Source organism: Pelodiscus sinensis, chromosome 28 (genome assembly GCF_049634645.1).
Source record: "Pelodiscus sinensis isolate JC-2024 chromosome 28, ASM4963464v1, whole genome shotgun sequence".
NCBI lineage: Eukaryota > Metazoa > Chordata > Testudines > Trionychidae > Pelodiscus > Pelodiscus sinensis.
In genome coordinates, this window is record NC_134738.1 from 1,548,029 (window position 1) to 1,561,952 (window position 13,924).

The 13,924-nt window shown below is 48.5% G+C and overlaps 1 protein-coding gene across 3 annotated transcripts in view; it reads left to right on the forward strand.

Annotated features, from left to right (window-relative positions):
- ANXA4 (annexin A4) overlaps positions 1-13,924 on the forward strand; it is a 37,976-nt gene that overhangs the window by 485 nt on the left and 23,567 nt on the right. For 2 of the 3 annotated variants that reach the window (XM_006119082.3, XM_075910867.1), the window contains exon 2: positions 13,518-13,574. In XM_006119082.3, coding sequence (XP_006119144.1) covers positions 13,566-13,574 — 9 coding nt within the window. In that variant the 5' untranslated portion in view covers positions 13,518-13,565. Of the gene's footprint in view, positions 1-10,336; positions 10,461-13,517; positions 13,575-13,924 lie in introns of those variants that run through there. The other variant, XM_006119083.4, reaches the window with a different exon arrangement.

The window sequence follows — 13,924 nt, forward strand, 5'->3', positions numbered from 1 at the left end:
CCTGGCCTGGGGGCGCACGGCTGGGCAGAGAGGGGGGCGCGCAACCTGGCCTGGGGGCGCACGGCTGGGCGGAGAGGGGGGCGCGCAACCTGGCCTGGTGGCGCACGGGTGGGCGGGGAGGGGGGCGCGCAACCTGGCCTGGTGGCGCACGGCTGGGCGGAGAGGGGGGCGCGCAACCTGGCCTGGGGGCGCACGGCTGGGCGGGGAGGGGGGCGCGCAGCCTGGCCTGGGGGCGCACGGCTGGGCGGAGAGTGGTGCGCGCAACCTGGCCTGGGGGCGCACGGCTGGGCGGAGAGGGGGGCGCGCAACCTGGCCTGGGGGCGCACGGCTGGGCAGAGAGGGGGGCGCGCAACCTGGCCTGGGGGCGCACGGCTGGGCGGAGAGGGGGGCGCGCAACCTGGCCTGGTGGCGCACGGGTGGGCGGGGAGGGGGGCGCGCAACCTGGCCTGGTGGCGCACGGCTGGGCGGGGAGGGGGGCGCGCAACCTGGCCTGGGGGCGCACGGCTGGGCAGAGAGGGGGGCGCGCAGCCTGGCCTGGGGGCGCACGGCTGGGCGGAGAGTGGTGCGCGCAACCTGGCCTGGGGGCGCACGGCTGGGCGGAGAGGGGGGCGCGCAACCTGGCCTGGTGGCGCACGGGTGGGCGGGGAGGGGGGCGCGCAGCCTGGCCTGGGGGCGCACGGCAGGATGGAGAGGGGGGCGCGCAGCCTGGCCCGGGGGCGCACGGCTGGGCGGGGAGTGGTGCCAGGGCTGTACGGCTCGGAGGGGGCTCTGGGCCTAGGTGTTCCCCCGCTGGGGAAGAGAAAGGACCTCAAGTGTGGGAAAGAGGAACCTGACTCCGAGACACCCTCCGCTCTCGCCCTGCTGGTGGGTGGGTGAAGAATTTACTCCTCCCGCGGCTACTGCCGCGCCCTGTGGCACAGCTGCGGGATGGCAGCTTGCCTTTGGCTAGGCAGGCTGGGGAGAAGGAAGGAGCAGAGGCTCCCCTCGGGCGCTAGAGAGGTGGCTTCTGGTGAGCGGAGCGGGCGGGGTGTCGGGCTGGGAAGCAGAGGAGCGGCTGGGGGGTCAGATTCTGCTCTTGCTGGCGCCACCCCATGAAGGCAATGAAATCACCCGGAATACCCCATCCCAGCTGAGAGGGGCTGGCCCACTGCATAGGAAGCAGTTAGTAGAGGCAGAGCCCCGGTGGGTGGAAGCTGGCTGCTTGAGGAGGTGGATGTGGCAGGTAGGACACAGTCAAGCAGATCCTGCATCTGCCCATGCAGGTAGCTGACCCCTGAGCCGCAGCGTTTCCAGTACAACCCCCAGGCTCACACACAGGCAAGGGCAAACGAGGATCCGGCACTAATTCTTTGGCTTAGGCATGCAGCAGTAAAAGGCCACTTTCCAGGTTTCGATGCATACTCTTCCCCTTTAAGGCTACGTCTAGACTGCAAGCCTCTTTCAAAAGAGGCTTTTTCGAAAGATACTTTCGAAAAAGCCTCTTTCAAAAAAGAGCGTCTAGACTGCAAGCAGTACTTTCGAAAAAGCAAGCCGCTTTTTCGAAAGAGAGCACCCAGGCAGTCTGGATGCTCTCTTTCGAAAAAGCCCTGTTTGCATTCAAGAACACCTTTTTTCGAAAGAGCACTTTCGAAAAAAGGCGTTCTTCCTCATGAAATGAGGAGTACCGCCATCGAAAGAAAAGCCGCGTTATTTCGATTTAATTTCGAAAGAACGTGGCTGTAGTCTAGACGCAGGTGAAGTTTTTTCGAAAAAAGGCTACTTTTTCCCTTGAGTCTGGACACAGCCTAAGAGGGCTTGTCTGTATGGAGAAGTTATTTCGGAAGAAGGTTGGGTGTGAATTTAAAGACCAACAGAAGTTGGTCCAATAAAAGATATTGCCTCATCCGCATTGCCTGGAATAGAACAGTGTATCCTACCCAAGCTATGCTGGTCGATTTCCCTGTGCAGCTAAGCGGGTGACTGTGTGTACCTGTATGTGTGTCCTTCTGTGTGCATCAGAGATCTGAAACGCCCCCCTACAGCCACTTTCTCCCCTTTAAAGTTGCTGATCCTGCAACTGGACTGGATAACATTTAAACAGAGCTGTGTCACTTGGACTTCAGAAGGACTGCTCCCGACAGTGTAGCAGTGGTTCCCAACCTGTGGTCCGCAGACCCCTGATGGTCCGTGACGGTACTGCGAGGGTCCGTGGAAAGTTTAAAAATAAGGATCGGGTCCACCACTTACTTTTCTTTCCTTTTTCTTTTTCCCCCTCTTCCCCACGGAGAGGAAGGTCCCTGAAATTTTAATAGATTGAAAAGGGGTCCATGTGAAAAGAGTGGGAACCGCTGCAGGAACTCTATATCTGCAAAATCATCAGATGCATCTGACAAAGTGGTTACTCCTGCAAGCTCCTGCAAGCTGATGCCCAAATAAATCTGTTAGTCTCCGAGGTGCCACAGGACTTCTCACTGTTTTAACAAGTTTCAGTGGGAGCCGTCTAGAGTAGCTGCCCTAGATCAGTGATGGGCAACCTAGGCTAATGAGTGTGGCCCTGCTTCATCTCAGGGGGCTGCAAGATTGTCACAATCGAGACAGTCTCCCGGGACGGGCTAGTTTTGCTGCCTGTGTTTTCCTGCCTGTAATGTGCAGGCTGTGCCAACTGAGCCATAGCAGCGCTGTGATTGGATTCAGAGGAAGCACGGGGCTCTCACAGTCAGTGCTGTGTGCGATCAGCCTGCACCTCACTTCACCTGCCCTTGCTTTATGTGTGTGTCAGTTTAGTAACACTGTTAGGGAAAAAAATAGGTGGCCAAAACCCAGCAGAATCTGGAAACCCTGTGCGAGGTCAACAGTAAACAAAATGTCTTACGGGCCACACTCAGAACCCTGATGGGCCACATGTGGCCGGGAAGGCACCATGTCAGATTTCGGTGGGACCTGTGTGTGCTATGATGGTAGAGGGAGAAGAGAGTGAGCGCATGGAGGGAGGGGAGGGGGTGTCTGAAGACGGAGGCTTTAGTAGTGTTACTGAGCATGCTCAGAATAAGCTAAGCACCAAATGGGGAGGGGGAAGCAACCCCAGTCTCCTTCCCCACCGTACACATCATCTCTATCCACGGGCTACCAAGGTACTGGAATACTCTCCCTGAGTCGTTAGCTGGCAGGAGCACTGTATCGAATTCCTAGGTAAAAGAAAGGAAATTAAATCGATATTAGACCCTCCCCCGCTCTAACACTCACACGTTCTGTCATCTTGTGGCAAGTCCCGTAAGGGACACTGGGCAGCCATACAATTGTAATGTCAATTCTTACTTTGTTACGAACTCTGGAGAGAGAGGCCCTGTCAGGACTCCTGGGCTCGCTCTCCGCTCTGGAAAGGGAGTGGGGTCTAGTGGGCCAGATACATTTCAGCTCTAGACGAGAACATCAGAACGGCCACACGGGGTCAGACCAAAGGTCCTTCTAGTCCAGTGTCCTGGCATGTGGTTCATGGGCCGCAGGTTGCCCACACTGCCCTCCATCCTGTGGGTATGTCTCTGCCTTGGGTCCTTTGCTTTTTCTGCCACCTCATTTATTCTTAGGCTGTCGTTCCTCGGTCTCTTTGTTTACACAAGAAACATTCTCCTTTGTTACTTCCTCTAGTCAGTTTGAACACAAGCATCTGTGTTACTCCTGCATGTGGATACAAACAACTTGAGCAGAGCAGCAGAGGCAGGAAAACCTCTGTGGATCTTCCGAGGTTTTTTTGTTTTTAATTAAATGGGATGAAAGTAACTCAGGTTGGGCTCTCTGTATTTTTAGTCTGGCAAAATCCCAAACTTCTTGAAAATTTCCCTCTGTTTACTTTAGAGTTCATGGAAATGTTGACTTAAAACAAAAATCAAAGTTTCTTTCCTGCAATATTTGCAGCAGAGGGATATACCTAACCAAAGCAATACTGACTCTGTTGTTTGCTCTTCACTTGCACAGTCTGCTATATACTGAAGAGAGTCTGTCTGGGGGTTTGTTCAGGAACTCCTCCTATGCAGTAAGCGCTAGGAGTACCAAATGTGGCTTCCTCTCATCATAACTTAAAGCAAATTCAGGGTTTGGATGTGCCTGGAATGGGATTAATTCTTATTAACCATGCAGAAAAGAGACAATCACCCCAGGCAGGTGAAAGGGACTGGCTCCTCCTTGTCCCTACTAGATTCATACCAGAACACTGCTGGCTGTTCCCCTTTGTCAGGGAGCGAGGGGAAAGTGCACAGTTTGCTGTATTCCCCACTCTGGCAGGAGAGTGCAGGGAGCAGACAAACTGGACCTGCCTCAGCTGGGGGACATGCACCCCTTCAGGGTGTGCCCACTAGTGCTGCAGCAGCTATGGAGAGATGAATCTCACCTGGCCCCAAATTGCTACGGTAAGATGACTGGGGTTGCCCTCTCTTCCTGGGGCAGCCTGCCTCCTGACCCCCTCCTTTCAAGCTCCACCCCAGAGCAGTGATTTCAATGAAGCATGGATATTTTCATTGTATTTTCAAAAAACAAAAATGAATGGAGTTAAGGATCCGAGCAACACCCAGTAAATCTAGTGAAAATAAAACAGTGTGGCCAGAACAGTGAAAAGGACATTACGGGTGTCACTTTGTGTAGTCACAGACATCTGTGCAAGTGTTACCAAATCAATGGTAGCACTCTCCACTATGCCCCGGTGGAAGACAGGATAAGAGATGCCCTGAAGATAAGGCAATGAGATGGGTTTTGAGGTGGCCCAGGGGATAGGGCACTTGCCTGGGGAGGGCAGGGTGGTGGGTTCAAGCAGCAGGGTAAGGGATGCCCTGAAGGCAAGGTTGGTGAGGTGGGTTCTGGTGTTCCCCCAGGGTTAGGGAGGTGGGCTCAAGTCCCCCCCACCCAAGGAGAATCAGGATAGCCAACACACAGGCTACCCTGGTGATAGGCAAGGTGCAAGTCAATGGAGAATCGGTCTCCAGAGTGCTAGGTGAAGTCAGTGATGCTTCTAACTTCTTGAGTTGGGGATCTATCTGGGTTTAATCAATAGGCCTAGAGATGGAGTTTTTTAAATCTGGAAACTGGATAAATTAACTCTCATCTGTCATGGGTTCCATTCCTCTCTCTTCCATTTCATCCAAAAATCTCTGAATGTTTTTGTCCTGCATGACCATTGGCCCAGCCCAGCTTCTCTGCTGTCCTCCATAGTTCTCTCAAGTCCCGTTTTCGAAAGTGACTTGGTCCCTAGGGCCCTGACTCCCGTTGCCTTTCAACGCAGTGACTGGTACCTGGAAAGTCACTCAGGCTCCTAAGGGTCCATGGCACTTTTGAAAAGACTTAGGCGCGAGAAGGTCGTGTACACGGCCCAAGTCTCGGAGCCTGGCTCAGCTGACTCAGGCCTGTGTTGGGGGCTGCACATTGCAGCGTAGATGGCCCTGCTTCAGTTGGAGCCCAAGTCTGAAACCCTGGAGGGCGTCGCACAGCCCAGGCTCCAGATGGAGCAAGCTGCTTTTAGCTCTGGCAGGAGCACGGGTCAGCTGAGCCAGGCTCTGAGGCTGGCTCCCAGCGGGTTTGATTTGTATGTTTTGCAGTGTGGTCGGACCCCGCGCCACTCAGGTGCTTTGAAAAACTGAACTTAACGTACCTACTGCATGACCTTGCTTCTGTTACCTTTGTTCTGCCTTCCCCATAGCTCTTCACTGCAGCCCTCTCTGGGCCCAGCACCTTTTTAGATGCAGTAGAAACTAGAGATGTTAAATTTCGATTAATCAACTGATCTACTAGTCGATTATCAATAAGGGGGGTGCTTGCTATCCCACTGCGCCTCTGCCTTGTACATTTCATAGGAAGAGGTGCCATGGGGAACCTGCATGAGCAGGGACTGAAGCCATTCCTGCTCTCATGGGGTCCCGACTGCTGCGCCTCTCCCTTTGAAATGTACAAGAGCCACCCTCTCTGTCTCCCCTTTCCTGCTTCTGCCTCCCCTACTCCCCCCTTCACCGGCTCCTGCTCTGCCCCCTCCCCCCAGTGCCACTGATACAGAGGCAACAAAGGGGGGTGGGAAGCGACTAGTTGAATAGTGACTCGACTGAGCGATAAGCCTAGTCTTATTGGGTAGTCGACTAGTCACTTACATCCCTAGTGTAAAGGGTTCATTTAACAATGCAGCTATGAGCGAGCGTTAAGCTCTTGCAGTTACTTCTCATGTTCATCTGTCAGGATGTCTTTCCACAGAAGTTAGTCCCATAAAAGGGATTACCACACCCCCCTTGGCTCTCTCCCACAGTAACTTCATATGTAGTTCCAGGGCTCCTATCAGACACGGGGCCATGGGGCCAAAAGAACAATTACAAAGAAGTCATTGGGCAGCTCTGCTCCCACCTGTTGTCTGCATGTGCATGGCTTTGCTCAGCTCACCCTCATAGGCAGATTCACCACCTGCGAGATGGTTTGCAATAGGAAATGCGCCGTGGCTGGCCTGCATGTTCAGGGTCTGCTCTTTTGGAGCATTTCTGAGTGCCCAGACCGAGGCATTACTTGGAGGCTAATTTTGAGAGGTCTCAGCTCTCAACCTTTCATTGTCCAGGGTAGGGATGTTAAATATTGGCTAATTGAATAGTCGAGTAACCTCATGGATGTTTATTGGTTAGTCGACTATTCTATAGCCCCCGGGGGTTGGGTCGGCAGCCACCGTATCAGAGGCAGCAGCGCAGGGTGCCAGGTGGGAGCTGGTCCGCGAGGGGAGCCAGTTTAAAAACCAGCTCCCCTTATGGACTGGCTGCCTGTCGCCCTGCACTGCTGCTTCTGAGAAAGAGGCAGCAGCGCAGGGTGGCATCAGCCCCTGTCTAGGAGGGGTCTGAGCTCCCGGACCTGGCACGAGCCAGAACCGAGCTGGGCTGCCTGCCCACCCAGCTCTTGAAGCACTTGAAATGCAGAGCCACAGCAGGGGTAGGCCATAGAACCATAGAACCGGAAGAGACCTCGGAAGGTCATCAAGTCCAGCCCCCTGCTCTAGGCAGGACCAATCCCAACTAAATCAGCCTGGCCAGGGCTTTGTCAAGCCGGACCCATCACAAGCCTGTGGTTTAAAGTAAAAGGTTCGGAAATGTGGCTAGTCCCAGGAAGGCGCAGAAACAGGCAAACTATTACTAAATATCTTTTAAACTTTTATTAAAGGGCTTCTACGTATAAATTATGATTTCATCAATTTCTTACATACGTAGGCACTAAATAATTATTAGAATGTCCAAAAAGCAAAATGCAATACAATGAAGAAAATTCTTTGAGGTTTCTCTAAATCCCAATAGTTGTTAACAAGGGACTAGGGATTATTAACAGTTACATTTACATCAGTCTTACTTATAAGACTAATCATTTATCCAAAACTTTTAACACTACTACTTAACAATACCTCTAAACAATTTCAGAGAACAATACTTACATTGAACAGACACACAAACTACAACAACAACATATTTGGTATTCGTTATGTTTGGTATACGTTATGCTCTACAGGAACTCGTTTGGTTCGGTGAGCGGGAGGTGGCCCTCGGGTGATCAGTCCTCAGACCTGGCTCATATTCCGCCATCCAATGTTTATTCGGGATTCCTCAATTTGATATAGGAGGGGTAGCTGTTTTTAGAGAGCTTTTGCGCACTTTTTGTGCTAGGCTAGCAGACCCTGTCTGCTAAGTGACAGGGGTAAGGGGGTGAGATGGTTTCCTGTTTTTCCTTTTCTGCCTTATTGGGCATGGCACAGTCAGCACAACCAGCATGAACTTTACATGAACTTTTTAGGTCTGGTTTTGGTTCCTGTTCGTCGCTGACCTTTAAGTTACATAGTGTAAGGGTCTTCATCAAGGGGAAGTTGACCTTTTGCTTGGATGGCAATACGCGCGAGAGGCCTGGCCAGCAAAGAGCCTGCTTCCACAAAGCCAGGACTGAGACATTTACTGGCGGGGAGAGGGAAATGCGTGTAGTCTATAGGATTAACCTATAAGCTTTTGCTAATCGTTTAATCAACTACACTATTATATCCCTAGTCCAGGGACATCTTTCTGGGTCCCTGGTCCATGTAGAAAGATAAAGTGGGAGAATTTTAAAATCATCTGGAATTAATTTTTTAACCTACTAGATAAACGGAGTGGCAGGATCATACATGAGAGCAGTATTAGATCACTTACCCTGACAAGCATGAGACTGTCAGGTTTGTCTGGAATGGAAGTCAGTGTAGGTCTAGAAGAAGAGAAATGGAGTCCATCACAACACAGAATCCTAGAAGTGTAGCACTGGAAGGGCATGTCTGCACTAGGAATTTTTTTCAAAATAACTAAATGCTAAATAAGTCCCAAAATAACAAAATCAAAATGAGTCCGAGGCAGGCTCCCTTAATGTAGACGCACGACCTCAGCTTAGAGCCACAGGAAGCACTGGGGAGTAACTAGTTCAAATGACTCTGGGGAGTAGTTATTTCGAAACAGCAGCAGTGGAGTGTCCACACTACCGCTATTTTGAAATAAGTGTTATTTACCGAGGAAAGCAGGAGTAAATTTTGAAATAACCAGCCTGTTATTTAGAAATAACGGGCTTTGTAGTGTGGACGCTCTGCTTATTATTTCAAAATAAGAGGGGTTACTTTGAAATATCTCGCTAGTGTAAACCAGGGCAAAGGGACTACGATCCAATCCCCTCCCCTCCACGCAGGGCTACATAATAACTAGACTATTCCAGACTAGTGTTTGTCTAACCTGTTCTTAAAAACCTCCAATAATGGAGATTCAGCAACCTCCCTAGGCAATTTGCTCCAATGCTTAATTAGACATTAGACAAAAACTTCCTAACCAAAAACTCCCTTGCTGCAGTTTAAGTCTATTACTTCTTGTCCTATCCTCAATGGTTCAGGAAAACAATTTGTCATCCTCCTCCTTGTAACAATTTTGATGTACATGAAAATTGTTATAGCATCCTCCCCCCAATCTTCTCTTCTGCAGACAGAACATAGAGGCTGCATCTAGACTGGCAGGTTTTTCCGCAAAAGCAGCTGCTTTTGCGGAAAAACTTGCCAGCTGTCTACACTGGCTGCTTGAATTTCTGTAAGAACACTGACGATCTCATGTAAGATTGTCAGTGTTCTTACTGAAATACTATGCTGCTCCCGTTCGGGCAAAAGCCCTCTTGCGCAAATGCTTTTGCGCAAGAGGGCCAGTGTAGACAACGCGGTATTATTTTGCTCAATAAAGCACCGATTGTGAAAATGGCGATCGGGGCTTTCTTGCGCAAAACCGTGTCTCGATTTGGTACGGATGCTTTTCGTGCCATCTAGATGCTCTTTTCCGCAAATGCTTTTAACGGAAAAACTTTTCCATTAAAAGCATTTGTGGAAAATCATGCCAGTCTAGACTTAGCCAGAGGTTTTTTTCCCAATTTTTTCTCATAGCTCATGTCTTCTAGACCTTTAATCAGTTTTGTTGCTGTCTGGATTTTTTTTCAGTTTGTCCACATCTTTCTTGAAAAGCGGTGCCCAGAATTGGACACACTACTCCAGTGGAGGCCTAATCATCACAGTTAACTCTTCCTTTCAAGCTGTCGTGGTCAATATTTTATACATCTGTCATACCTATGAAGCCTAAGGAAAAAAAGAGAATTTCCAGATAACTTACATGGGCCAGATGTGGGGTAAATCAGCCTACCTGCATTGACTTTGATGGACCTGCCACCAGCTGAATATCTGAGTTTCTTGTGTTTCAACTCCTTCTAGTCCTACCTCCTTATAATTGTTTCTTACAGGGCTATCTATAGGATTTATGGGGCCCTATGCAGTATTAGTAAACCTGTGCTCCTATGCCTGGTGGCAGCTGGAGAGGGGACAATGATTTTTTTAGAGATGTGATTTTATAATCTTCAGCAACACATTAATGAAACATTTTCAAAACTCATTTTAAAGTACGGTCCTGCCGACTATCACAGTCCATTTGGAAACCAGCAGTATGTACCTGGGGCTGGCAAATGCCTGTGAGATGGCTTCATTACCACTTGAATGGCTCTCACAAGTTCAGTGTCTGCTAATAGCTCTGGCTGGCTTTGTCACTTTTAAGTTAACTAGATCCTCTGCGGAGGAAGCAGAGTCACAGAGCAGTGATGGGAAGAGGTGGGTGGGTCGACAGTAAGACCTAGTGGTGCCACACATTTTTGAGTGCTCTGCATGGCTCCATATTCTGCGTATGAGTAAGGACAGCCCTGGTTTCTTAATCATGCAAGACATTGGGCTTCCTTGTTTCTCACAAACACCAGCAAAAGTCACATCTGAATCAGCGTACTCCCACAGCACTACTGGGCGTGGAACAGTCATGTGAAAGGCTTCTGGGGGACGATTCTGCTACCAACACCAAGTAGCTGCTGACTTGAACACTCCTATTCAAGTGTCTTAGAACGTGGATGTTTTCATCTATGTTGTGCTAAAACCCGCTGAGGAGAAACCTCTACCCCGAGATGTGAGTTCTTGTTTAAAATGCTTGGGCCAAATTCTGACTTCTTCCTTTCCACCTCCCCTCAGCTGGAATAGGGGTATGTCTAGACTGCACTCTAAAATCGAAATAAGATATTCAATTTGCGTATCTTATTTCGATTTTATTTTGAAATTTGATGTCTACTCGGCGCCACATTTTGAAATAAAGCTCTATTTCGAGACATCCCTTATTCCTCGTGGACTATGGTTTACAGGGATGTTGAAATAGCGTGCCCATTAGTTCAAAAATTATTTCAAAATAGAGGACGTGTTGCTTGGATGAGGGGTAGCTATTTCAGGATACTTTCGGTATCTGGAAATAGCCTTTCAGTCTAGATGTATCCTAAGTGAGGGAGGCTCTTTGTAACCTTTGATTATGTTAATTCATAGGTTTTAGGCTCCTCTTGATTTAAACAGAAAAAATAGGTGCATAAAAACTGGGCTCTGAGAGACTATGAATAAGTTGTCTGTGGAATCTTCACAGCTGAAAAAGCAAGTTCCAGCTGTGGGTTTGCATGGAGTACTCAGAAAGGCAGAGGGCAGAACACAGCCTTGTTAGGAGATGGCAGTTACAGCCAGAAAGAGTAAATCCTATCCCTAAATATCAAAATCCTAAATGAGAATTTCTTTCCCAGATCTCTGAGTCATTTATAGTTAAAACTGAAAAAGTTCTTTCCGCAGAACCCCTTTGGTTATTTTTTTGGTTTGGTTTTTTTTTTTTTGGTCACAATCAGATTTGGTGCCATTAAAAAAATTGTGTTGATTCTGCTGAATAATTCATTTCTTCTTGTCTTCTTCCTCCCTCCCGCCCTTCAAAAGTGTTTACTGGACACTTTTGAAAAGAAATATTTCAATTGGAAATGAACTTTGTTTCTTGACATTTTAAATTTTCACAAAATAAAAGTTACTTTTTCAAATGGTTGAAATTGAAGTGCTCGTTCTGCCCAAACCAGTATTTTCTTTTCAGAATTGCCAGCAAATGCCAGCTCTGCTCTCAGTAACTTTCAATGGAAGATCTCAATGTTTTGCAAAGCTTCTAGAGACTATTACTTGATTTTTATGGATGGGTAAATAGAGACACTGAAAAGTGAAGGGACAGTGGTAGTTAGGGACCTAGGCATTTAGGAAATTTCCTCAAGATGCTCATCAACCTGTTTAGATGCCTAAATATTTTTAATGATCTGCTCTCAAGAGACTTGTTCGAGGTCACACAGTGAGCAGGTGGGAAGGGCTGAGATGAGAGTCCATCTGTCCAGACACTGTGACCTGTGCTGTGCCTCACGTAGCTAACTCATTATTCCAGGAAAGGAGCCAAACCTTGTTAATTCTCACTGGGTGAGATTCACCCCTCCAGCAGAGGGCTGGAACAAGACAGCGCACCACTTACATCCTCCAACCAGGATTTAAGTGATTCTTAAGCCAGGGGCGCTCACCCATGAATCCCACCCACTTGCTAAATTACAACCTTAGCGATTCCACACACAACCTCGCTGAGAGAGACTGCTGGGCTAACAGCATTCCAGCGAGTTCTCCTCTTGCGCAGACTTCATTATCTATGTAAATTACGCCACGGTCCACTGCACTGCTCACCCTCTATCCTGGTAAACCCCCAGCTATCAGAATAAATGAATATACATTTTGTGATGCAATATGTTTTGGCTTTTTGGTTAAATCAGATTTGTTCTCTAGGGGTACGTCTAGACTACAGGCTTTTGTCGACAGAAGTTTTGTCGACAGTATCTGTCGACACAGAGCGTCTACACTACATTCAGTTCTGTCGACAAAGCAAGCTGCTTTGTCGACATGGTAGTGTAGACGCAAAGGACAGTTTACATGCAATAACACCTTCTGTCGACAGAAACTCTGTTGACAGAAGGCGTTATGCCTCGTAAAATGAGGTTTACCAGCGTCGACAAAACTGCTGAGTTCTGTCGACGTTATGTCAACAGAACTCAGCGGTAGTGTAGACGCAGGTGTAGTTTTGTCGACAAAAGTCCACTTTTGTCGACAAAACTCTGTAGTCTAGACACACCCTGGGTGTTAACTCCATGCGATGCCGTAGATCTCCCATTCATTACTGTTTGTGTTGCAGTGACACCTGGCAGACCCTGCTGTGCTAGGTGCTGTACAAACCCAGAACTAAAAAGCAGTCCTTCCCCAAAAGAGCTCATTAGGGTGACCGAATGAGGTTCTACTGTAACTTGCTGGCCTCAAAAGGTAGGATTGCCAAAGAAACCTAGCTCAGTTAAGCACCTGGCTCCCAAATGGAGTTTCTAATCCCTTAGTTTTCTCTGACAATCCCAAACCAGTGGACAGGTAGGGTGAATCAAGCTGATATCTGAAGTTGTGGATATCTATAAACAGGGCTCGCCGAACCGTGGTGAGCCCCGCTCACCAGCCGTGCTGTCCAGTGATCTGCGCATGCACAGATCGCCCGAACCCGGCTCTTCTGGGTTACAATCTACTCGCCATGGGTGAGTAGATTGTATTATTTGTCGAGCCCTGTCTATAAATATCCAAATGTAGTAAGTATCGCCGATACTTGTTTGCCCACAGTAACTCAGAAGTTAGTAAGCTTCAGGCGGTAGCTGAGTTAGTCTGTACAGGATAAACTAACAAATGGTCTGGTAGTACTTTAACGACTAACAAAACATGTAGATGGTCTCATGAGCTTTTGTGGGCACAGCCCACTTCTTCAGATGACAAGAGTTTTGAGTTTAGGATGTGCAGACCCAAAATATTCATCATACCATCTACATATTTTGTTAGTCTATAAAGTGCTACCAGACCATTTGTTGTTTTTTAAGTTAATCAGAAGTTAGTGGTTGTCTCAAAGGTGAAGGTAACCCCTGGTAACAACAATGTTGGTGTACGGTTACTGCCTCCTCGAAGAATGAATCAGTTATATTATTTCCTTTAGTGTCAGGCGGAACCATCCCCATTAGCATCAATCACCTTTAGACAGAGGCAGAGAGAGCAAATTCTGTCAATTATTTGCTAGGACATTTCCTTTTTTGTCAACACCCCCTCCTTTTTATTGCAGATAAGCATCTGTTTGGGGACCTTGAACTTCAAATATTAACTGAACACCATGGCGAAGGTGAGTGCGTTTGCTCCCAGGTACCATGCGGTGCCAGGCAGCCTCAGTGCCCACACTGGGACATTTATCTGATCAGTGCAAGGATATTTACTTTGGAAAATGATGGAGCAGGAAGAGGCTAGCACTTTCTGACACTGAGAAGTACCATTGCACCTTTCTCATACAGGAATGTGGATTATCTATGTAATCTGTAATCTGTGTATGGCCTGGTCTCACACCAAAATCAATGAGCTTTGCTATTGACTCATAGAAATTTAGGGCAGGAAGGGACAATCGAGGGGGGGGGGGGGTCACATAGTCCTATGACAATGTACAAAAGAACATAAAAATGTCCACAGACCAAAGGTTCA